This window comes from Parasteatoda tepidariorum, chromosome 3 (genome assembly GCF_982258835.1).
Source record: "Parasteatoda tepidariorum strain Cologne lab strain chromosome 3, Ptep-v5.0, whole genome shotgun sequence".
Lineage (NCBI taxonomy): Eukaryota > Metazoa > Arthropoda > Arachnida > Araneae > Theridiidae > Parasteatoda > Parasteatoda tepidariorum.
This window is the reverse complement of record NC_141757.1, coordinates 93,492,435-93,518,876: the sequence shown is the minus strand read 5'-3', so window position 1 is coordinate 93,518,876 and position 26,442 is coordinate 93,492,435. Positions and strand designations below refer to the sequence as shown.

The 26,442-nt window shown below is 31.0% G+C and overlaps 1 protein-coding gene across 2 annotated transcripts in view; it reads left to right on the top strand.

Annotated features, from left to right (window-relative positions):
- mgl (low-density lipoprotein receptor-related protein megalin) overlaps positions 1-26,442 on the top strand; it is a 119,403-nt gene that overhangs the window by 90,191 nt on the left and 2,770 nt on the right. For both annotated transcript variants that reach the window (XM_016054231.4, XM_043039085.3), the window contains 23 exons: positions 2,116-2,244; positions 2,329-2,505; positions 3,115-3,341; positions 3,825-4,091; positions 4,738-4,857; positions 4,946-5,068; positions 5,743-5,868; positions 7,356-7,610; positions 9,131-9,270; positions 9,912-10,070; positions 10,189-10,267; positions 14,488-14,739; positions 16,384-16,515; positions 17,153-17,275; positions 17,473-17,601; positions 17,977-18,124; positions 18,205-18,351; positions 22,081-22,298; positions 23,182-23,361; positions 23,466-23,588; positions 24,539-24,706; positions 25,418-25,508; positions 25,618-25,732. In XM_016054231.4, coding sequence (XP_015909717.2) covers positions 2,116-2,244; positions 2,329-2,505; positions 3,115-3,341; positions 3,825-4,091; positions 4,738-4,857; positions 4,946-5,068; positions 5,743-5,868; positions 7,356-7,610; positions 9,131-9,270; positions 9,912-10,070; positions 10,189-10,267; positions 14,488-14,739; positions 16,384-16,515; positions 17,153-17,275; positions 17,473-17,601; positions 17,977-18,124; positions 18,205-18,351; positions 22,081-22,298; positions 23,182-23,361; positions 23,466-23,588; positions 24,539-24,706; positions 25,418-25,508; positions 25,618-25,732 — 3,628 coding nt within the window. The remainder of the gene's footprint in view (positions 1-2,115; positions 2,245-2,328; positions 2,506-3,114; positions 3,342-3,824; positions 4,092-4,737; positions 4,858-4,945; positions 5,069-5,742; positions 5,869-7,355; positions 7,611-9,130; positions 9,271-9,911; positions 10,071-10,188; positions 10,268-14,487; positions 14,740-16,383; positions 16,516-17,152; positions 17,276-17,472; positions 17,602-17,976; positions 18,125-18,204; positions 18,352-22,080; positions 22,299-23,181; positions 23,362-23,465; positions 23,589-24,538; positions 24,707-25,417; positions 25,509-25,617; positions 25,733-26,442) is intronic.

The window sequence follows — 26,442 nt, the reverse complement described above, 5'->3', positions numbered from 1 at the left end:
TTGTGATGTGTCATTTTCAAAAAAGAGCTGCAATATTCTTAGACATTTATCTTGTGATAAAAAGTATAATTTTAATGGTTCGTATATTTTTAAAATATTTTCTACAGCTGGTAAAAGAGCTAGTTATTGTGTTTTGCTGTAACCAAGAATTCTTTTATATTCGATTTCTGCGCTTTCACAAAAATCCTTCAAACTTTTAACACGCACAGTATGTATATAAAAATACGAATAAATTTTTGCAATAATATTTTCAACATCAACTGGAAGTAAGTCAGATGCTGTTTGAATAGCATTATGTAGAATGTGAGCTGCACAACCTACTCCAATAATTTTTTGGTTCAAATGTTCGTTAAGTTTCGTAAAAACGTTATTGATGCCTCTTCTAGCTTTTCCACCAAAATTTGCGTTAGTGTTATCCGCACAATAGGCAATAATTTTATCGTTCAAATTATTCTTTTTCAAAATAGTACTTATTGAGTCAAAAATTATTTGTGAAGTTTCACCCGGCAATGAAACAAAATCTAATATTCTAATTTTAATTCCTGTTTCTGGATCAAAAAATCTAACAATTGTGGGAAATAATTTTAAATCTTTGTGGTTGGAAGCATCAGAATATATGGATATAAATGAGCATTTTTCTAATTCTTTCTGCAATTGGGAAAACGAATATGGTGAAAAAATATTACAAATAATTGCTTCGGTTTTGGTCCTTGCACATGCAAATTTTTTGTCGAATAATGTTTTGATCATTTGCGACGTACAATCCATTGATCTGAAACTTTGATTGTGGTTTATGGTGTGGAAAGCAAATAGCCCTTCCGCTAATGCTAGCTGTTTTTCCGTGTTGCCAAAGTTAGCACTGCGAAAAAACTGTTCCATTTTAGACGAAGAAGCGGCATTATTCAAAAATCTTTTGTGCCTCTTTGTCGCTAGATGTTTAGTAATATCGTTTTTTCCACCATGTGAGACCGAAAATTCAGCATTGCATTTATCACACAGTACCATATAGTCTATTTTAGTTTTTTTAATAAATGGAAATTCCCTGCTTAGCTCTTCATTAAATTTGCATTCTCTTTTTTTACTCATCTTTTATTCTGTGGGTAAATACTAGAAATAAATAAAAAAATTTACTACAAAGGCTAAAAAAGAGTATTAAATTTTACCTTATTGGCCATTACGTTGTAGCGACTATTGCTCTACCACTATCTTCGTCAATCGAATCGAGTCAAACCGAAAGTCAAATTGAAAAGAACAAACCGCACTGTCTATCGGCAGTCCGCCTGTCTGCACTTATATGAATTAAGCCGAGACGTAACGACAATGATCGAACACCACCGAATAAATCTAACGCGGTACATTGCCTAATTTAGTTTACTCTGCATGCACTTTATGTGTTTTTTTATCTATTTTTTAATTCTTTATATTCACCATAATACTTAATAAATAATAGGTAATATATTTTTACAGTACATTTAAAATAAGAAATACAGGTATTTTCTAAAAAGCGGGACATTTCAAAAAATCGGCGGGACGCGGGACAGTCCACCAAAAAGCGGGACTGTCCCGCCGAAATCGGGACGTGTGGTCACTTTAGGCTAGAATAGTGTTTTCATGTTGTTGTTTTTTCAATAATTTGGTAATTTTAATTATTAATTTTTTTATCTATACATTTTATAAAATATAATTATTCGATAAAAAAATATAATCTGCAAAAAGAAATATTATAAAGAAATATTAACTGTTAAACAAGGCACATCATTTGTCCATTTGCTCATGTGCAAGCCTTTAAGTTAGATGAGCTGTTTTGTAGATGGGAGAGTTTTCTCATTGTAGAGGATAGTTGATAGATGAAACCTCCTTTTAGTAGTTTACTTTACTTACTCTAAGTGGCATATTCTATAATTCTATATAGATAAGCTATGAGCAACTAGAGTTCTGAATAGCTTATCTGCAATTTTCTTTTGCTATGATGCATTAATGAATAAAAGATATAATTCTTATATTTTCTGTTACTTCCAATACAGTTAATTGATTGATTTTTACATAATCTGCAACTAATTCTTAATTGTAATGCACATACGGTTTTCTGACATAAAATTATATTTCTTTTCAAAGGAAAATCTATTGGCTCGACCGAACTTCCAAACAGCTGGATGTTGCTGAACTTGATGGTACTAACAGAAAAACATTGTTATCTGGCAAAATATCTGATCCAAGAGCTATTGCTGTGCATCCTGGTATTGGGTAAGATTATGTTAATGTATTAATATAGACATTGAACTGAGTTTTCTCTATTGATACTTAAATTGTACTTTTCCTTTTTCATAGATATGTGTATTTCTCTGATTGGGGACACCATGCTTATATTGCTCGAATGGGAATGGATGGAGCAAATTTCTCTCGAATTGTACTTTATGAAAACAAACTTGTGTGGCCTAATGCCTTGACCATTGACTATTTCAGTGATAAGATATTTTGGGCTGATGCTCATTTAGATTACATTGAGTAAGTTATTTCTATACCCAATTTACTTCCTTTTTTGTATATATGCATTTTGTAAGACATATAGTTTCCTTAAAAAAATGAACAACTTGCATTTAGAATTTGCATTAACTTTTTTTAAAAAAAACTTGACCTTTTTTTAATATATTGTCATAAAAATGTCATTTTAAATGTATGGCACAAAATATCTTCTAAACATTTAATCCCATCATTTTATTATTTTAAACAAATTATTTATTTATCTTTTTTTAAAAATTTTTTTAACATTTTTGTATTTTAAATTAGAAAACATATTTTTAACTGTTTTCTTACATTTTTAACAAGAATAACAAAATTAATTATAATATTATTAAAGAAAATTATGTCTGATTAAATAAATAATTTTTCTGAGTTCTAATTTAATGGTTTTCATTGTTTTATCTTATTATCGAAAATTTTCTCTTGTTAATATTTTTATTTTAAATAAAAAAAAACATGTTTTTTTTTTATTGCTATTCTTTTGCATTTTCATAAAGGGTGAATGAACAATTAAAAAAATTATAAAATAAAATTATAAAAGTAATTATTTTTATTTAATTCGAATTAAATGATCTAACACTTTATATTTTATAGATTTGCTGATTTGGATGGGAGAAATCGCCACGTAGTTCTGTCTGGTAATTCAGTTCCTCATGTGTTTGCTCTCAGTGTGTTTGATAATTTCATCTATTGGACTGACTGGAATTTGAAAGGAGTTTTCCGAGCAGACAAGTTTACTGGAGAGCATTTGCAAGTATTGAGAAATACTTCACATCGACCTTATGACATTCACATTTATCATCCACTTCGACAATTACCATGTAAGTAAATTATCAACATGCATTTTTAGTTTACAATATTAATTCTTTCTTTAACTTATAAGTTTATCTCCTAGATACCACACCTGAATGTTAATATTATTTTATGCTTGCTCCTATCAGATCAATATGTGTCCTTATTAGCCTCAAATATAAATAAACAAATCAAGACCTCTGGGGGTACTGGATTGGAGATTGATCGCTCTCTGATTCAGGTCAAAATTATGATCTGTGGATGTATGAATGGGTCCGCCCTGTAAATATCGCCCATAGATGGCGCCACTGAAAAACAAGAAACGCACACTCTGCCTTAAATTTGCTTGGTTTCACCAAGCAGGCTTGCCCCTGTGGCAAGTGGCATTAGAACCAATCAACCAACATTATATTATAATTTATTTCATATATATGAATTTTAATTGCAGTTTCAATTTTTTTAATTTTTAAATTCAATGGGTGCTTTCTAATTCTAAAATTTCTATTTCTTAGATACAAATCCTTGTGGTAAGAATAATGGAGGCTGCTCTCATCTTTGCTTGATTTCTCCTGGTGGTGATAAATATACGTGTGCATGCCCAGACAATTTTATTCTAATGCAGCAGCCTCTTGGCTCTGCAGCGGCCAATCATCGCTGTATTGCTAACTGTACATTAGGACAACATCTATGTGGAGGCGACGATTCTAGATGTATTCCTATTTATTATAAATGTGATGGAAATAAAGATTGTAGAGATGGCTCTGATGAAGCCGGATGTCGTAAGTATTATTTTCATTAGTTTTTACAGAATTGAATGATTCTGGGCTTCTCTTCATGAACTAGTTTCTGCTACATTTAATAAATTTTAATGTTAAGTATTATAGTATTTTAATTTAAAAAATTCCATCACAGTCCCCAGACTTAAAATGAAACCTTTCCTACTGCAATGAGGCATCTTATTGTATCAAATATTCCTTGTGATTTGAGAGAACTTACGTTTCAATTTCGTTAAAATTTAAAAAATATTTTAAATGCATAACATTTGATATAAATAATACACACATGTGGAAAAGTTTTATTTTACTGATCGACTTTGAAGCTTTTGTCGAAATAGCTAAATTTTTATAATTTTTTTTTATAATTGTTGGTATATAAATTTTTAATAATGTGTCGTTATCAATTTTCAATAACTTTAATTTTTGCCTCTATTTGATCTAATGGAAGTTATTCGAGAATAAATGTTTAATAACCATACATGGTTTTTGATCTGAGGATATGCATTTACAATACCAACTTCTTTCCTTGTTGTAGACTGAATCATAAATGAATCTCCTACCATTCCTGTATTTTGTTTGATTTTAAAACATTTTATAATAAATTTTACAGTGTTTCCATTTGTATAATTTTTTGCAATTTTTATTTCAGCTCCATTTTCTTGCAAACCTGGCCAATTTCAATGTCGTAACAATCAAAGTTGCATTTCTCGCATTCGAATTTGTGATGGAACTGCTGACTGTAGTGACAGATCTGATGAAGAATTCTGTGGTTGGTATTCTATGTTATGCATTCATAAGTTAAATGAATTAAATTTTTCAGAAAACTTAATTATTATATATATTTTAATTTTATCTAGTCCATGATTGTGGAGAACATAGCTTTAAATGCAACAGCACTGGACGCTGTGTTTCTGAAGCTTGGCATTGTGATGGAGATGAAGATTGTCCTGATGGTTCTGATGAAGATCCAGCCCTGTGCCGTATGTATCTTTATATCTTAATAGCTTAAATGACTTGTTGACGATGCTTTGACACTGAAGTGACTATAACACCAATTCTCTTAAATTACTCTAATCCACCCTTACTTGCTCCAACTAGCTCTAAAACAGACCCTAGTGTGTTTTAAATTAATAAAATACTAATAACACTCTTTCAAAATAATAAAATAAGTATTCTTTATTGTAAGTTGTATGATTATGAAATAAAAGAAAGTTTTTGTTAAAATTTTGCAATAAAGTTTTTGAAAAAAATTTCCTTTCTATTAGATTTTGCACAGTTACATAATAAATGTATAGATTACAAAGTAGCTTATTTAGTAGCATTATATAGAAAAATGAATATAAAGAAGAAACATTTCTCTTCACCCATATTTTTCCCTTGTGCAAATTTTAGCTGAACCAGTTATATTTTTTCTAATATTACTTTATTTAACTAATAATTGAATCGTTATCAATTAGTTTTTCTCTCTAATTTTGTTAGGTTTGAACTAATTAAATGTATATTTCAAATGTAGTTCTGTTAATTTATTTGTATTAATAAGTTACTTTGTTTTTATTTTTAAAAAAAATTTATGTGTTTTATCATGCTCTTTCTGTTACAATATTAAAGCAATTTTTTTATTGGGTAGCTCAAAATCATTTTTTTTAATTTCTAGATAAAAAAGAATGTGATCCTGAAACTCAATTCAAGTGTAACAATGGGAAATGCATTCCTAAGTTGTGGTATTGTGATTTTGATGATGATTGTGGCGACAATTCTGATGAACCGTCTCACCGATGCCGTAAATAATTTTCCTTACTCAATATTAGTGATCAAAATAGTATTTTTTGTTACATTAAATTTAATTTGTATAAAAGTCTTCCTGTTTTTTACTTCTTTAATCTTATTTAAAAAAAAATAAACTAATAAAGATTGTATAATATTATGCTTTACATAATGAATTTTGTTAGGTACAGTACACTCTCGATTATCCGTTCGCGGATTATCCGTGCTGATTCCGGAATCACACAAAAAATATAAAGAGAAACATTTTCAAGATTAAAAAAATTTGATTCATGAAGTTATAACACTACCAAATTTTTGGAAGCAATATTCGTTATTGGATTGCAGTATATGGAATATCAGCAGCATGATCAAAGGTAAAATCGTCTACGTTATCACGAGCTTGGAGAAAGATCATACCGCTTGATGAATAATCTTCTTCAGATGCTCAAGAAAAATACCTTCCAGTATTTGACTGATGAAGACATCGTTATGTTGTTAAATCAAATAGTGATGATTGTAACTGATGCAGAAGATCGAGTAAATGAATGAAATACAATTTCTCATTCTGCTGCTCTGTGGAAGCTTTATTAGATTATGTGGGAGGATTTGATTACGGTGACATTACTGCGGTTCCTAAAATATGTGTATCGATATATGGCGAAGACGCATTACACATTTTTTAAAAAGGAAAATTCCTAGTTTGATGTTATGCATGCAAATGTCAGTAATTTTTATACTTTTTGTACTGATATTGAATTTTTTTTTAACAAAAAGAGTTTTCGGATTATCCGTGTTTTTCGATTGTCCGTGCGACCTGTCCCGGTGATTAACCCGGATAATCGGAAGTGCACTGTATATTATTACTTTAATATTTGGGTCTTATGATTGAGTCAAAGATTAAAACTATTTCATCAAGTACAAATCCTTGAAATTCATTCTAATCCTTTATAAAGAAGCTTTTCCTAGACTATCATGAATTTCATCCAATTTAGTAGCAAAATAAAATTTTGTTATAAGTACCTTTGATGTGCTTATATTACATATTGTTTTATTTGGTACACTAAAACTCAAGAGTCTGATGTAAATTTTTTTTAATTATAAATGAATTTAAAGTAGTATTTCCATAATAATTCTTTTGTAAAATATAAAAACGTGAAATTTTTTTTTTAATTTTCTAAGAATTTCAGTTAAACTATAAATGATAAGCGTGCATGAAAAATTAATTTAAATAGTTATCACTCTAAAATTTAACTTTGTTCAATAGAGTCAAATTTTATAATTTAAAATTTTCTGTCTTATTTTCGTTGCCACATAAGTAAATCTGTTGTACATTTGTATATTTTTTTCTCCATTTGATAGTTTATATAAAAGTATCAGTTTTAGTTGAATTCGTGTGGATAAAATGTATTTAACTGTTGTATTTGAAAGCTATTATTTTAAATATAGTGTGTTAGTCATTTATGAGTGAGCAGCCATTTCTTTAATAACATTATTTGCTTCTAGGTAACCGCAACTGCACAACTGGCTGGAGAAAATGTCCCACTCATGGTAACTATCGCTGTATACCAAGTTGGCTGTTCTGCGATGGTAAAGACGATTGCCGTGATAACTCAGATGAAACTGATCCTGTGTATTGTCCTAAATGTCACCAAGCTGGTGATTTTGAATGTAGAAATAAGAGGTGTATTCCTCTAAGATGGAGATGCGACTTTGAAGATGACTGCGGTGACAACTCAGATGAAGATCCCAGCATTTGCAGTGAGTTTTTTTTTCTTCTTTAGTTTCCCTGAAATCTCTATACTAATTCCAATCAAAGCAAAGTGTGTGAGGTAGTCTTAATATTTTATATGCTTCATGTATTTTATTCAGGGTTGTAAAAAAAAAAATTTCTTTTTAATGCGTTCTATGTGATCAGGTTGTCCACTGAACAAAAAATTCAGAAAGAACAATAAATTGTTCGATATGGAAATATCATTAAAAAAATAGAAAAGAAATTTATTTGAGCTTAAGGAGCCTATAAGTCTAAAATTTTCCCAAAAAAATAAATGCAACTTCTGAAAGATACTTTCGGTAGCTCTTTATTTTGGTTGAATTAATATCAATTAAATTGGCATCTACTAGTCTCTATTTGTCTTTTTAATTTATTTACATTAATCATACTTAGTAAATTATAAACATTTTTTTATCAATTTAAAAAAAAATTATCCACAAAAATTGATGTTACATTTATTATGAAATATTGCACTATCAAAATCAAATATCCACGTCTTATTTATTAAAAGAATGCTATACGAGAGAAACCCATTATGACAAATTTCTTTTCATCTACAAAAGTAATTTGAAATTCAAAATATAAAAAAAGTTAATTTAGGTAAACCTAGAGTAAACCATATGGTTTTAAATGTTGAAAAAAAGCTTTTGAAATATTGAAATGCAATCAAAATATGGCAGTATTACTCAAGATTACCCAGTGGGAAAATAATCCTGCTAAGTTTTTTTATCATTTTGTTATATTAAAAACATTTTTTCAGCATTCGAAACTTTGATCTATAGGTTTACCTGAACTCATTTTTTTTAATACTTAGCTTTTTACAATACATGTATGTAGGTGAAGCAGAATTTGCCATGAAAGTTTTATTCTGTGGTGTAGCATCTTCTTAAGAAACAATTATTTCATTATACATTTTGTTTTATTAACAACAAATTTTTCCCAAGATAATTAAAACTTTAACTTACCTTTTATCTATCGTAAATAACAATAGCATAAAATAAAATAAATGTGTTGTCTATTATAGTATTTTTTACTTTATAACCGAATCCTGTTATGTAATTTTTTTAGATTATACTTGTAATATTTCTTTTTCTTCAAAATTTTTTTTATTTTCTACTTTAATTGCAAGTTGAAGTGTTTTGTTATCGATATTTTATATAGAGTGACCAAAAAAACAAACAAAAAAGAGACTACTCTGTATAGCATTTGATTTAATGATCAGATCTTCACCTTCTAGGACTCAATCTTAATGGTTCAAGGGGACGATCTCATATATGATAATTAAGTAGTGCAGACAATAATTTGAGTTATGAAATTGGACACAAAAACGTACTTTGAATAAACATAATCTGAATAAATATATATGCGCTCTGAATAAACATACCTTTTTTGACGAATTCAGATTTTTGATCCGCAAAATATATGGGAAATCTGAATACGATTCACGTAATGTCGATTTGCTTGTTTTCTTGTTGTCAATAATACATTATTATGGAAACTTTTACAGCGGAGTTGTATCGTGACTGTACTGAAAGTGAATTCCAATGTTCGAATAAAAAGTGCATTCCAATGAGATGGCGCTGTGATCATGATGATGATTGTGATGATGGATCAGATGAAATAGGCTGCTTAAACTACGAATGTCCCGTGAGTAATAGTGAAACAAATCTATAAAACCTGTATTATTTGTTGTTTGTGAGGTTTTTTCATAGCATGCAGATATACTTCATTAACATGTTTTTTTTTTATTTTTAAATACTAACACAAAATATGAATTTTAAAACTTTAGAAAGTACTGAGATAGTTTGATTAAAATAGTTAAGTGTAAAAAGTATTATTACTTTAATTTTCTATTTTTGGTGCACTAATATTTAAATTGGTTATTTTCTAATTGTGTACAGTGTATTATTTAAATTTAATGTAACAATTGCTTATTTTATTTAAACTATTTTAAATCTGAAAAAAGATTTTTTTTTTTCAAAAAATTTAAATGTATACTTGGTAATTGTTATCAAATTGTAAATTTCTCTGTAAATTTCAATCGAAACAAATATTACAATATTTTTATGCCTGAGGAAAATTTGAAAAACTTTTGGAAATTATGTCTCATTTTTTATTTCATATGCTTAAATTTATGTATTTCTTAGTGGCTTTTTTTTTCAATACTTATATTTTCATACGCTCCCTAATTAATCTGTGACGAATTATTTCTCTAAAAACATTTTTTCTTGAGATTAAGTAAGAACTCTGTCTTAGTTTTGGTTTTTATTTTTATTATTTATTTATAGACTGACCAATTTAAATGCAAAAGTGGCCACTGCATTGCAAGTAGACTAAAATGTGATGGTAATAAAGACTGCAATGATGTGTCTGATGAACAAGGCTGTCCACCCAGGTATCCAGATGGAAAGTATTGTCAAGAAAATATGTTCCAATGCAACAATACAGTAAGTAGAGACTCAATTTGTGAAAATTTTTTAAATTATTTATAAAACCTTGTTCATAATTTGTTTTTACTTGTTTAGCATATATATTTCTAATCTAATTGTCATGATTGAATTTTAGGTTTGTATTCGACGAGATTTCCTATGTGATGGTGATGATGACTGCGGTGATCAATCGGATGAGAAACCAGATTTGTGTAGTAAGTTTAATTCCAATAAAATTTTATGTATGAGAATTTTACATGTGTATGTTTATTTATTAAATTAATTTTACTCATGTTTTATGGAAGATTTTGTTATACCTATTTTTGCACATGCCTGTTATGCCACATTAAGCCTATTTTTGCACCTTGTTATTGAACCCCATATTCTTTTTGTTAATTACATTAATGGACTTTATTTCTGTAGATTGATTTTTATACATAAATAGTTTAATGAATCTTATATTACTTGTTAGTTTTAGTGACTGTTCAACTTGATACTCTCGATTTCCCTTAATATGTAATTTATTAAATCTACAGGTAACATTTTCAGATTTAGTGTATAATATTAGAAATACGTGAATTGTAGGCAACACAGAAATTATTTAGTTTAATAGAAACACATTTTTCAAAGCATAACTATGAAAAAAAGAAACTCTTGGTTTTGTATAACTTTAAAGATATAAATTTTGTGATGTAGTCCACCTACTCTTTCCAGCGTTTTGTGCCCAAGCTCCCATGTTAACGTTGGCTGTAGAATTTAGCAAACATCACTGATATTATCTTTAAAGTACCGTAATTTCGCACGTATAGTCCGCACCACAGTATAGTCCGCAGGTCCGATTTTATAGTAGAAAAATTTCAAAAATCGTCGGATAGTCCGCGGACTATACGTCCGAATTATTTTAGAAACAAAGAACTAAGTATAAATAGAAAAAAAGTACTTACTTACTAATATATCTTCTGAAATAAAACGCTAAACATAAATAAAAAACAGTGCTTACTAATTAATCATATTTTAATTAATCACACATTCTACTACATTAACGAAAACCTTCAAAGTCCGATTCATCAGTATCAGAATTAAACAGTTCTAATATATTTTCGGAAAGAGTGTCCGAAAGTTCATTTTCAGCATCACTATCTTCACTGTCAGAGATTTCCTCGCTTTCACTAACAATCCCGGCTTTTATAAATCCCGATCGGATGGTTGACACTTTAACACTTTTCCAGGATTTATCGACCCATTCGGCAACTTCAGTGTATGAAGCGCGTCTCATTTTTCCTCCTTTTGTGAAAGTATGTAAACCTTCCGACATCCAGTTCTCCCAGCAAGCACGTACGTGGGACTTGAAACTTTTGTTTACGCTAATATCCAGAGGTTGCAGGATTTTTGTTAAACCTCCTGGAATAACGCTAAGTTCAGCACCGATGTTTTTTTTCTTAGCTTCCGCCTTTACACTGTCCTTTATGTGTGCCCTCATTGAATCCATAATCAGTACTCCATTGGAATTGAAAAAGGCACCTTCTCTCTTCTTCCAAACTTCTTGAAACCAATCGAGCATAATGTCCTCGTTGCACCAACCCTTTTCATTACATCGTATTACGACGCTTCGAGGATAATTTTCCTTCGGAATTGTTTTTCTCTTAAAGATTAAGAGCGGCTTCAACTTTGTGCCGTCAGCACAGCAGGCGAGCATCACTGTGAAATGGGTCTTTTCTTGACCAGTTGTTGTTATGGATACTGTTTTCACTCCACAAGTATCGACGGTGCGATTCGGTGGACAATCAAATGTTAATGGAACTTCGTCCATATTTATAATATTTTTCAGGGAATACTTCCCTTCTGCAATAACTTTCCTTGTAAACTGAAGGAAAGAAGCTTTTTTTTCATCTACATCGTGCGGAACAGCCTGACACATTGTCGTTCTGCTGCGAACTCTCAAGTTTTTACGACGCATGAAGCGGTAAACCCAATTTACTCCTCCCTTGAAATCCGTTATCTGCATCTCATCTGCCATGGCCTTCGCTCGGAGACGGATTTTAACTGTTGAAATGGAGCGTCCGGCATTTCTTTGGTCGAGAACCCATCTTAGTAAATTTTCCTCTAAAGCTGGCCATTTTACTTTTCCGTGCCGATTGGATAGCTTTCTTCCCATTCTTTTTAACACATCCTTTTGTTTGCGCCAATTTCTCACCGCTTTCTCGTCCACTTCAAAATAACGGCCCGCTTCTCTGTTTCCATCTTTTTCCGCTTTCACAACTACCTTGAGTTTAAACTCAGCAGTAAAACTCCGGCGATGTTTCACAGACATAATGTTGGATCAACGTTAATGAAGATGAAAAACAAAATACTGTGCATTAATAAGACAAAAACGCATCAGAATTGAAGATACAACGATTTGAAAAAAATAATAATAAGCTGAGGACGATGGTCGAAATCAGACAGAAATATGAGCAATGAAGAAAAAAAAACGATAAAAAGCGCTCTCCCAAGCATTTAAAACAAGTTTCTATTTTTAGCGATTCCTCCCCCTATTTTTGCTTCTCCAATCAGGTTTTTTTTTTTTTTAAATAACTCCGCCTAGGACGGTCTTTCTTTTATCCCCTGTCTAAAATTCTCACACACTTAGCTTTTTCCCCTCTTCACTGACCTTCAGTTGAAAGTTTGAAATTCTTCTGGAACATAAGATTATTCAAGGTTATTCCAAGTTCATCAGCACCCTTTATTCATCAAGCATTCACATGTTTTTAACAAGCAGCTGAAGAATAAAGGGGAGTGGAGAGAGGCATTCATGACAAGTGGAAGAGACATATTTCCTGAAAAAAGCGGGGGGGGGGAGAGTGCTTGTTTTACAGTTGACGTTATCACTGGCCCCACCCTGATTTCCTTCATTCATTCCTTTCTGATTTATGCTTCTCTACTCCACGCCCATTTCCTACACTCAATAGCTGTTCATATGGCAGAAGGGAAAGAGAGATTAAGTTCTCTTTGATTCCAAGAAAGGTCTCGCGCTGTTTATATTTGATTATCGGCAGTTCACGACAGCGCAGGGCTCGAAAAAACTCAGAAATTTTACCCGTCCTCCTTTGAAACTAACCCGTAGCTTCTAAATAAATAAAAATATAATTTTCTCTTATTTATTACAAACATTTATATAAATAGCACAATGAATTAGTAGTTACTAGGATTACATTATACAGTAATAAAAGAAATACTAGGTTACTAGTAGTAACCTAGTATTTCTGTTATGAAATAATTTCTTTCTTTTATGAAATAATTTAAATGACAAAGGTCAAGTTATCTGGAATGTCAATTTATCCGAGGGTACTGCGTTTTTTAAATGAATAGAATATGACGTTTGCCAGTTCCACAATCAAGCCAATGATTTACAGAGGTTTCTGCACAGAAATCTGAAAGGGGTTTTCCATTTAGATAGATGTTCATAATTGCGTTTAACGCTTCTTGTTTAAGACCAGTACGTAATGTGTTTTTTTTTTTGTTGTTTTGTTTGTTTGTAAGTTCATTGCTGAAAAGCCCCTTTCAACCGCTGCAGTACTCCCAGACTGAGAAATCATCAATTCCAACATGCGTAGTATGTTGCTGTATTGTGGGTCATTTTGCTGCCTTGTAACTTGTAGGACTGTTGTAAGATAATGAAAATTGAAAATGTATCACGAACATTAACAGGAAAATGGCCGTCCGCGCGGACGTCGGATTCGTTGGATTCGGAATTTTTGATCGACGAGGACGGGCGGACGGGCTGTTTCTCGAGCCCTGCGACATCGTGTTTTTTAAATTTCAACGATTTTAACCGTGAACAACCACCGTATTATCCGCACTGGTGGATAGTCCGCACCTTCAAAAATTCGCATTTTAAACACAGATAGTCCGCGGACTATACGCGCGAAATTACGGTACGTGAAAAATCAGAATCGTTCACGGTTTCCTTTTTATGAATTTCTAGTTCTAAACCAATAAAAGAATTCCATTTCTTAGACGTCTCTCTCAAGCGATTTAATTGAAATTTTTGAACAATTTTTAGAGATCAGGGGACTGAAACTGCCCGTTTCACCCACTGCCGAATTTTATGAAAAGTTCTGGAGTTATAAAAGAGACAAACTCTTTATTTTATTATTATAGATATATCATACGTTTATCCAGTACAAACTGAATTTATAAAAGCTTTGTAATATATTTTTTGAACTATTATTCTGATAACAGTCTAACACTGTAAAAATTAACTAATTTTATAAATGTTTTAAAATGTAATTTTGAATGGATTAACTTACTTGACATTGCACATCCAAAACCAGATTGCACATCCATTTAAAATATCTTTCCTTTACTGATTTATAGCAGTTTTTGCAGCGCTATATTTATAGATTGAAGTAGTTCTTTTTTTTTAATATGATGAATTCTTTAATTTTTTTTTCAGGAGCTTTCTCCTGCGACATGAGCCATAAATTCCAATGTGCTAACCATCGTTGTATTCCTGTATGGCATGTTTGCAATGGTCAAGATGATTGTGGTGATGGTTCTGATGAAAACAATCATACCATGTGTGAGAAACCTCCAATAATATGCTCAAGTGAAGAATTTAAATGCCTTTCTCAGAAATGTGTTCCATTGACAGCTGTCTGCAACTTGGAGGATGATTGTGGTGATTTATCTGATGAAAAAGGATGTAGTAAGTTTATTTAAACCTTATCATTGGGATGGCTACTTTACAAAATCTTTTGTCTTACATGTCAGAAAAATTAGTGAAAAAGTTAATGATATGGTAAAAATTTACAATGGAGGGCTCCTCTTAATTTCGAAATTTTTTATTTTCCTACGGGAAACAAGGAGAATGACTTAAAAATGAGATTTTCTAACACTATAAAAATAGAAAATTTTATATACAGTAAAAGCGCCATGGTACAGTACCCAATCTAAGGGGCACCCAAATTTACCCTCTAACCAATTATATTAGTAGGATCAAAAAAATATCAGAAACAACATAAGTTATATGTATTCATTAAAATTCTAAAATATTGAATAATCCAACTCTTATGCTTCAAAGTAAGAAAATTAAAAAGGAAAATGTAAGATACAGTGTTCCTTGGAGTACCTAATGTTTTAGAGAATTCAAAAATTTTATATCATGTTAGAAAAATTTAGCAGAAAGGCATTATTGTAAGCCTGAAAGTTAATGGCCAATAGGGAAATAGCCAATTTTGATTTAGATCTGGTGACTGTGGAAAAAATAAGAAATTCTAAAAATATTCAGTCACTAGGCTATAAATAGTCTGAAGAATTTAAAACAGAGGTTCTCGCGGTCCTGAAAAATACTGGACTTATGAAACTAAAAAAAATATGCATCTGATATGTGAAGTAAGAAAAAAAAAATTTAAGTTATCTGCAAGCATATTCTAAACGCTTCTGCAAACTCATATTCTGAATTTAACAGAACAAAAACTCATATTAAGAGTTTAACAGAGACATTAACAGAATTATACTATTCCAAAAACTGCTTAAAAATTAAACATAAATGACAATAAATGTATGTTAGGAAGATAAATATCATTTTTCCATGCAAGTAAGATTAGAATGCGAAAGTGAATATTATTATTTGCTTAAACCTGTATTCTTAAAAAGTAAATGAAGTTTGAAAAGTATATATGCAAAATTCAAGAGCTTTTGCAAACCACAAATGACGTGTACATGTACATTAATATTATCTAACTCTACTGATGTACTTCGTTTCAAAGAATTTGTTAATTACATTTTACTGTGAAACTTGGTTGAGCCATTGATTACTGCAAACAGCCACACATTCCTCACAGATTTCTTTTGAGTTTTTTAAAATTCTTTGACTAAAGCATTAGAATAATAGAAAAGAAACTGTTATAAGTTCATTAATTTTTCTCTTCCGCTTTCTTTTGAGTTTTTTTTTCCTTTTAATCCTTTTTTTATTTACAATTTGTTGTTGTGGCTTGCTAAAATATAAAAAAAAGACCAAGATCAAAGTAGCATAAGGAACTCTTCAGAAATGTAAAGAAGAAAGGTGCTTTTATTTTGTGGTCAAAAGGGGAAAAGATGAATTCCTTGCGAGCATGAGAGTTGAAGGATATGATGATAAATGAATGTAATTTGAATAAAATGCTTGGTTATTAAACTGGGAAATTTAATGGAATTAAATGTTATAATAATGTAGATAATAATTTATCAAGTTTGCTAAATTTGTACAATTTGTATTTGTTCAACAAAGCTGTTGAAGAAAGCAATTAATTTAATCATAAAAGTAAATAAATCTGAATCTCATTACTTTTAATTTCTTCCTAACCTATAGATTTTGGAACGTGTGATCCCATCAAAAAGGGAGGTTGCCAACACAACTGCACATCACTTACTGGGGAAGGTTATATCTGTGTTTGTCCCAAAGGATATCAAGTTAAGCATGATGATGCCAAAATTTGTGAAGGTAAGTAAATGACTGACAATCCATTTAGTGGCATATTTGTAATGTGAGTTTGGGGAGTTATCTTTTTCTGACATATATACATACCTTAAGAAGTTAATGCATGTTAAAACATATTTTTTAACGAATTTTTTTTTTAAAAAAATACAGAAGCGTTTTTTATTTTATTCATTTGTTTGTATTCTCTATTTGATGGGTCTTGGATTACCACCATTTTAAACAGTTTGTACCCTTTTTAATATTCTCATTTACAGTGCCATCTGTGAAGCAAAATGGGTAACCTATAACTTGAATACGGTAACTTTTTTCTGGAGAATCCGAATCTGCAATAAAAAAAAATAGGTTTACATATTTAGGATTTCAAAGTTGCCCTGCAGGAGAGATAGAGGTGAAAGATTAAGTTCGGTATCATTCGATGGTTTTAAAAAAATATCGAACACGTCTAGTTTCACTTTTTGATTCAATGTATATATATCGAGATATTTAACAATTTCCAAACTTTTTTACACCCTGTATTTTGTACCCAATCCCATTCCCATAACTATGCCACTGTATATGTTGCTGTAAACACTTCTGTTTTAGCTTTTATCATTTAACATAAGAGAAAATTGAAAAATGTAATTGCTTCTTCTTTTTCTAGATGTCAATGAATGTGCAACGTTTGGACATAACTGCTCACAAATATGCACAAACTTCCTTGGTACTTACGAGTGTACTTGTCACTTTGGCTTTGAGAATTATGGTGGTCACTGTGCAGCCACTGGTAAGCATTAACCCTAATTTTTTTTATATTTCATTTGAAGTGTGGGATATAATTCAAAACTTTCAGTTTTTTAAAAAAATTTCATCACTAAAAAATGCAATTTTTTAGCGTTATGATATTTGAACAAACTATTATTCTTTTTTTTCAAAAATCATAGTTCTTTAACACTAATTGTTATTTTTATTTTTGCAATGTAGGCAAGCCTCCTATTTTGATGTACGCAGCTACCACTGAAGTGAAAGCATTCTTACTTTCATTCGATCAACAATATGCATTTATTTCTGGAGAAAGCAGAATACAATCATTGGATTATGATGTCTCCCGAGGTTAATAAATCATGTTTTTCTTCTTTAATCTCCTTCTTGTCTGTGCATTTAGTTACTTAAATCAAAAGCTTATCCGATATTATTTCAAATAAAATAACTTAAAATTGGCAACAGTTATTCTATTAATTTCTTATAGGTACTATTTATTTTCATATAATTTGCTAAGAAATTCATTTTTCGAAGAAGGTGCCTTGTATTTTTTATGAGCATAAAAAAAAAAAAAAATTTACGATAATAGCCAAGTATTAACAAGTAAGCATCATGAATTTTAATAAGAAATCTTATTTTTCACTTGTAGAATATTATTTAATTAAAATTGATTTATTAATTAAAAATTATTTGTTAATTAGAAACCTTTATATTTTAATTTTACAGGTGTGCTGTATTGGACTGATACTTCAGAGAAAACAATTAAACGGTCTTTTATTCCTGATGATCCAGATGCTAGCTCAGGTTTCGCACAAAACCTTGAATTGAAAGGATTAACTAAGCCTTCAGCGTTAGCCATTGATTGGGTTAGTGGGTAAGTATCCACTGTACAAATATAGCCTTAGTATTTGATTTGTTACTTTAAAAGTTACTAAAATTATAATATATTTACAGCCACCTTTATTGGATGGATACTGATCTCTCAAGTGCACGACCCAAAGGACGCATATTTGTCAGTGAGTTAGATGGTCGCTACAGGCATGCCATTGTAACGTTTGGTTTGGAACAGCCTACATCTCTTGCCTTGGATCCAGAGTTCGGGTAAGAAAACTACTTTAATGAAATGTCTTGTGTATTTGAACTTAAGCTGTCACAGTTTTATTGTTCAAACATAAGCTGCAGTTTTTTAAATATTGTTCTGGGTTATTTATTTTATATGGTTCAGTTGTATTGTGATGTGGCCACCGCTAACTTTACATACATATTCTTCTTCACTCTGATTTGGAGCATAGGGCTTCTATCATAGTTTTCCATCTCACTCTATTTGTGGCCAAATATTTTGCCTCTCTCCGTGTCTTTCCTATTGTTTTCAATTTGGTTACAGTTATCTTGCACCAAGTATTTTTCAAGTCTTCCTCTCTTTCTTATTGCCCTGAAGGTTCCTGTCAAAAACTTGTGATGCTTTAAATTTTTTGGGTTTATGTAGAACATGACTATTTCATTTCCATAGACGTTTTTTACTTTCCAGATCAATCGATTTCTGTTTTGCTTTTCTAAGGATTGCCAATTTTATAGAACCACTTGATTCACAATATTCTTCTTAAGCAGTTGTTAATCAATGCTTGGAATTTTTTCATGATATTTTTATTGCAAGGCCATGTCTCAGATCCATATAGTAGGACAAATTTAGCATTAGTATTGAAAATTCTAATCAGCTAATTTTAGATTCTTAATTTCATGATATTTCGGGGATCGCCGAAAACACATCAGTGGTTCCCCTAACCCGAAAAAACCTCTGTCTTTAAAAGAGTAAATTTATGGATTTTGAACATTATTTTCTACTTTTTGTGTCAAGTGCTTTAGACTTAGAGGTTGGGCAGCTCTGACGAGCAGGGCACATCAACCAGAGGTCTATTGTACCCAAACCCTAAAATCATGATTAGCATGAAAGCCCTATGGCTGAAATAAAATTCAGCAAGCACCTTACAGGAACATCTTGCAGTTCCCAGGCATTGACAATATGCTGCCCTAAATACTCAAATCTTTGAGCAGAATAGACCTCACAATCACAGAGTATGTGTCGTGATGTCTCTTCTTCTAGATGACATCCCCGACAAAGAGAATTTGATTCTATTCTCATAATGTTTAGGTGTCTTCTGAGGATACAGTGACCTAAGAAGACCAATGATCTTCCTTATAATGTTTCTGTTAAGCTTTAAGAGCTCCTTTTGACGTACACTAGGACAGTCTCGATTCAGCTCCTTAGCTTGTCTCTGACCGTCAGCAGCGCGCCACTGCTCATGGGCGATCTTGCCGTAGAGCTTGAATATGGTTGCCCTAAATGAGGAGGGAGAAATTCCCAGCTCAGGTTCAGGGCCCCAGAAAATTGCATTGGAGCCAGCCCGTGCTGCTTCGTCAGCTAGCTCATTTCCACCGATACCCATATGTCCTGGTACCCAATGCAGGGATACCTTGTTATGAGCAGACAGGTCACAGAGGACCGAGAAGCATTCCCACACTAACAAAGAGGTGAATTTACACCTTGACAGTGATAGGAGAGCAGCCTGACTGTCAGAACAGATGTGGATAGTCGTATTTTGATATCCTTTGTCTATGCATAACTTGCAGCACAAGATAATGGCATAGACCTCAGCCTGAAAAACGGTGGCATAATTTCCCAGGGGAAAGTGAAGTTTGGTACCATCATTGGAGCAATAAATTCCTGCTCCTGATTTGGCACCAATCTTTGAACCATCAGTGTACCATATCAGGCATTTGCCTTTAAGCCACCGAGGAGAATTAAACCATTCATCTCTAGTAGGAAAATGGATCTTGAAGGGCTTGTGAAAAGCGTATTTTAGTGACATATAATCACTAGGCATAATAAAAGAGGATAAATCCTTCACTTGTGAAACAAGATGTCCCCATGACAAGTGTTTGGAATTCTCTTTCCATAGGCCAAGGTACATAAGACACTTTACGCCTGTCTGAGCTTCAACTTCAATGCGTAAGTTCAATGGAAGAAGCCCAAGTAAGCTCTCTAGAGCAGCTGTAGGAGTGGTCCTGAGACAGCCTGACAGGGCTACACAGACCATTCTTTGTAGTCTGTTAAGATTAGACCTTGCGGAGCTCAATCTAGTCCTTGACCACCAGACGATTGCGCCATAAGTGATGATAGGACTAATAATCATTGAGTATATCCAGTAGAATATTTTGGGGGACAGTCCCCATGTTCTACCAATAGCATTTCTACAAGACCAGAAAATTTTTCTGGCCCTGTTGGTGCAGTATTCAAGTTGAAGACCCCAATTTAGTTTGGAGTCAAAATAAACCCCGAGAAACTTGACTTTCTCCGTGAGTTCCAATTTATGGTCCAGGTAGTATACATTACCTAGATCAAGTTGCCTTTTCCGTGTGAAGGCTACATAACTTATCTTGGATGGATTGACAGATAAGCCTGATTTAAAACACCATCTAGCTACTTCTAGGAGTGCATTATTCATGATATCAGAGACAGTTTTTCCATGTTTGCCTCTGACAACAATAACACCGTCATCAGCGTACCCGATACAGGGAATGCCAAGAGCAGTTAACCGAACTAACAGGGAGTCCATTACCATACACCATAGGATAGGGGACAAAACCCCTCCCTGGGGGCATCAGGCAGTTGCATGCACTTTCATGCTTGCACCCAATAGAGAGGAACAAACATACCTAGAGGAAAGCAAATTCGCTATCCATCTGGTAATTATTGAGTTTATGTCTCTGTTCCTAAGTGCATTGATGATAGTCTCAGCAGGGACTTTATCAAACGCACCTTCAATATCAATGAAAACCGCGAGAGCCATCTCCTTATCTGTGATAGATTTCTCAAGCAGGTAGGAGAGCTCATACAGAGCAGTGTCTGTAGACTTGCCTGGTTGATAGGCATGCTGTGTGGAGGACAGTGGCCTTTCTATGAGCACAGTGTCTCTGAGGTGTCTGTCAATTAGCTTTTCTATCGCTTTCAACAGACAGGAAGTGAGGCTGATTGGTCTGAATGATTTAGCCTCAAAATAATTCTCCTTACCTGGTTTTGGTATGAAAATCACCCTGGTATTCCTCCAAGAGAGAGGTATATACCCAAATGCTATGCAGGATCGAAAAATCCTACATAAAATAGGGGCCAGTGTATTCAAGTGCTTTACTATTTAAGATATTTTTTTAAAACAATCTAAACTGTAGTGGGGAGACTCTGGCTTATAGATTTTCGTTAGGTATTAGAAAGAAAAAAAATTATTGACATTTTTCCAGAAATTCTTCAAAATGAAATATTTCTACAATAAATGTTCAATCAAAGATTGATACTTTTTAACTGGTGGGTTAACCATATTTGTGTCTTAACACATTAACTTAACTAACAATATCAGTAAGCATTCTCCTTTTCAATCTATGTACACACTTATTTTTATGAGTACACCAATTTTGCAATCTGTGCATATTGCCAGAGCATATAAAAATTATTTATTAGACATTAATTAGAAATTTTAAATATTTAAAACATCTTTTTATCCTTATTTTCGCAAAATTGTTAAGAGTCTTAAAAACAAGAAGAAAAAAAACGTTTTAACAATATATTTTTCAATTTATCTCTGGGTCAAATTTTTTTCGATTTTGTAAAGACATGCTATGAGTGTACAAGATTTCATCACAACTCAATTTCAAAAAATTCCCTGCTGTCTTGTTTGCATAAACTGATATTTTAAATTTTTAGAATTATTTCCATAGTAAAAAATTACCATTTTTCCCTGCCGTTTTCATGTAATTAAAAAAAAAAATTTCCCTCTATAGATTTATGTTTTGGACTGATGCTAGTATTGCCCCAAAAATTGAAAGCTCTTGGATGGATGGCAGTAAAAGGAAGATATTAGTGAGTGAACAATTGGGTTACCCAACAGGTATTACAATGGATTATGCTGGTGGACACAGGCTTTATTGGTGTGATACCAAGTTGGACACCATTGAATCAATGAAAATGGATGGAACAGATCGTGTTACAATTTTATCTGGTAATATTTTATGCAAAATTTTCCTCTTGAGAATCATGTATTAAATGTGTTTAGATTGTATTAGTGAATTATAAAATTATACTATAAACAAAATAAGCACAATTTTAAAACACAAGTGCGCTGTAAATTTTATTTTGTTTACCAGATACCTTTATTTATGGGAAGTTATTTCATAATTAGTTTGGAACAAGAAAACTATTCCAGCAATAAAATTTTTTTATTTTTTAAGGCAATTTTTTTAATTTAAAATATCAGTACAGTTAAAAATATCTCTTGTGATAATGCTAATAAATTTTAAAATGATCTAAATTTATATCATAAAGGTAGAAATCAGATATTGCATCAAATGTCACTAGGGTTGTCATATTACACATAGAAAAATATTTAAGTATTACGATTATTTTATATTTGATTCCATTTTATGCTTGAAAAAAACTTTAATAATAGCATAAACTTTCATGAATTTGATATTTTATCACTGATGTTTTAAATGTTATCGATAAAATATTCATTCTTTTTTTTTAATGAAAAAAAAATTTGAAATTAATTTGTTTTTGGACTTTTGAGATTTACATTTTTAATATTTTTATGGATAAATTTTTAAGTATAAGTTTATGCTGTTTTTGTAAGTTTTTCTTATCGAAATAAAGGAATAATTACTTGTTAATACTCAACCAAATGAAAAGTTCTTAAATGGGTGCTTTTCTTTCTTTTTTTAATATGCATAAAATTCAAAATTTAAGGAATTTGCAAAATGGAATAATATGAAGTGTTAAGTTTGAAGAATATATTTTATAAACAAACCCTCATATAATAATTTACTAATTTCCGAAAATAATTTCTTCATTAGATTATTTAAAACTTACAAACTGTGTTTTTATAGGTTTGAACCATCCAATTGCCCTAGACTTATTTGAAGATCATGTTTATTGGCTAACTAGAGATTCTGGGGAAATCTGGAAACATGATAAATATGGACGAGGTGTTAAAGTTCGTGTACGCAAGAGTACAGAAAACCCAACATCTGTTAAAGTGTATCACTCTCTTCGATATAATACTACAAGTAATTTTCAGTTTTATTCACTTTTATTTTAAACGAATGTATTAAACTTTATTTTAATGAATGTATTTATGATATACTACATAAATATTTTTTTTAAATTCTAGTTAAAAACCGTTGCCCTGAAGACGCTTGTTCTCATCTATGTTTGCTAATACCTGGTGGTTACAGGTGTGCTTGTCCTGATGGCTCACCCATTTCCATTCTTGGTTCAGCAACGTGCAATTCAGGTATTTACTTTTGTTTTTACAATGTACTTCAGTCATTTGAATATTAAGAGCATTTTTTCTTCACAACTTTAGAAATTTTTAATTTAGTGATTAGTTTTTGTTCATCACTAAACTTTAAAAGATTGAGTGTGTGTCATTTGACAAAAAATACCTTTCAATAAAGGTATGAAATAAAATATCTATTTGCTTACTTTAGAATTTGCACTTGATAACTTTTAAAGTTTCTGTGAATTTTTGTCTTGAAAAATTAAATGAAAAATATTTGATGTTGTCTTATTTTGGAATTTTATACTGTACATGTATTAGTGCTCAGCTTTTTGAAAGTTTAATTTTATTTTTGTTTCAACTGGTAAAAACCAATTACAACGTTTGTAGTTGTACTGATATTCTTGATTTTTGTGTTAGATCAGAACATTCCAATTTTTACACATACAGTTGCAGATTTTAAAATAATATATTTTAAAATTCTCAGAAAATAATTAATTTGTAGATTCGCAACATTCAATTGTTCAAGTGGTTAATCTTGTTTCAGACTTTTTGTCCTCTTTCAAAAAAGAAGCTTAATTTTTTCGTAGTCGAAATTGTTTTCTCAATGTGTCTAATTACCAAGTGGAAAAATAAATTTTTGAGTCATAAATTTTTTTCTGGTATGTCGAATCTCAATGAAAGCATTTTTCATTAATCGCAAAACCGAAAGTACTTTTAAATGGTCATTTACTTTAAGTAGCAACAAACTTCTTAATCTTTTTCAATCGATCTACTTTTACATGGAGGCAATACAGTAAATAGCTTTGAAACAATACAGTAAATAGTTTAGAAAGGAATTCAATATGAAACACACATGGGTAAATTGAAAAAATATTGTTGATTTATCTTCTTTTCAATATTCATTTGAGTACGAAGTTTAATATAAAATATAGAATTTATTCAATTTATGTTCCATTTTTCAGGCTTCGAAACTCCAAAACCTCAGCCATATCGTTGCCCGTGTAGAAATGGTGGCCATTGTGTTGCTGATTCTTCTGACAGAGTTAGTTGTGTGTGTTTGGAAAACTATACTGGAGTGCATTGTGGTGATTTTAGCCCTCAAAGTGCTCGCATTGGAGGACATGGAAGTAGTAAGTGATAAAATATTTTTGTTACATCTCAGTTAAAAAATTTAAGGGACTATTTTTTATTTAAATTTCAATTATAAATGTTTAAAATGTAAATGAAAAATGTCAGAGAAAAATTTTGAAAAAATATTGATTTGATGGAATCTTGTTAAAAAATTAATTGTCTTAAATATTGGTGAAGTTTTAGTTGATTTTGTTATGCACCAACATTTATTACATAATCTTTTTCTTATCCTAATCTTTTAAAATTGTATCATTTTAAAGAACTTCTTTTTTTAATAATTAAATATTATTATGAAGTTGAGAAATATTTTTAATTCTGGTTAGTTTTTAAACTTCAATTGCAACTTAGTTTTAAAATTTTTGGATAATAATAATGTTTGAGTTAGGAAATGATCTGATAAACAATATAACCTAAAAATGGTTAAAGAGATGTATTATATTATTTAATAGATGTCTTTAAACTATAAAATTATATCTGAGTATTGTTTTATGGAAAATATTTTATTAATCTTTGTTGTATTCCAACTATTTTTTGTGTATTCATATAATATGTATGTTATAAGAAATATATAATAATTATAAGACATATATTTAAATATGTTATAAGGAATATCTGATTTGAGTAATCAACTGATATTTTGTTTAACTTAGTTTTAAGAATAAGTGATAAAAAAAAAAATATTTGTAAAATTTGTTCTTAAATTTTTACAGGTGTCGCTGCTATCGTGATTCCAATTTTAACTATACTGCTTGTTCTTGTTGGAGGCCTGGTTGTGTTTTACATATTTAAGAAACGGAACCTGTAAGATATTATTTTGTTGCTTTTACTTTCTTACAATTTTTGAGAAGATTAAATATTGCAAATTTCTGTTTTATTACCTGTGTATTAACTGGGAACATCAATATTACAGGAAACCTCATGGATTTGGTGGAAGTAATCAAAGTGTATCATTTAGAAGTGGCACTAATGTTGAATTCTCGCCAACATTCATGGCTCAAAATGGACCTTCTGAAACAACTATTGAGGTAATTGTTCAATCGATTTATTGTTTTCTTTGTTTTACCCTGATTGAAATTAAAATTGGAAAAGAAAAATTTGTTATTCGTTAAGGTTCTTCAAAATTTTCTGTCTTTTTCTTTTGTTGAGATATTTTGATTTGTTTTTTGTGTAAAAACTGAAGCATTTCCGCAACAGCCAGAGAGTCATGGAGGTTAAAGCTCTACAATTTCATGTCTAATCTCAGAATTATGGTTAGCACTGTGCCCTCGCCTCTCCCAAACAAGGTGGTACCCATCAATGTTTAGATGGGTGAATTTTAATCCTTCACTGGGTATCAAACCCCAGTCCTTCACTATGGCAGTTGAATGCCTTAACCACTGAGCCATCACGCCTCATTTTTTTTAGTAGAAGTTGTAAAATAGTCCTTTACTTTTTAAATAAAGTAATTATTACATTGTGTGAATGAATTTTTGAGAAGTTATTCGCAGTATGTTTGATTTAAAATTTATCCTGTAGTTCTTTGTTTTAAAAAAATATAGCCTAATTTAGCAAGCAAAACAGTGGAAAATTTTTATCAAGTCTTGATTGCTTACAAATTTACACCCCTTTAGTAAAAAATATAAAGTACAAAAATAAAAATTAAATAAATAAATAAAGTGTGAAAAAATAATTAATAATTTAAAAGTCTTAGCCAAATTTTTCATTAATACTACAAGTGAAAATTTTAAATAAATTG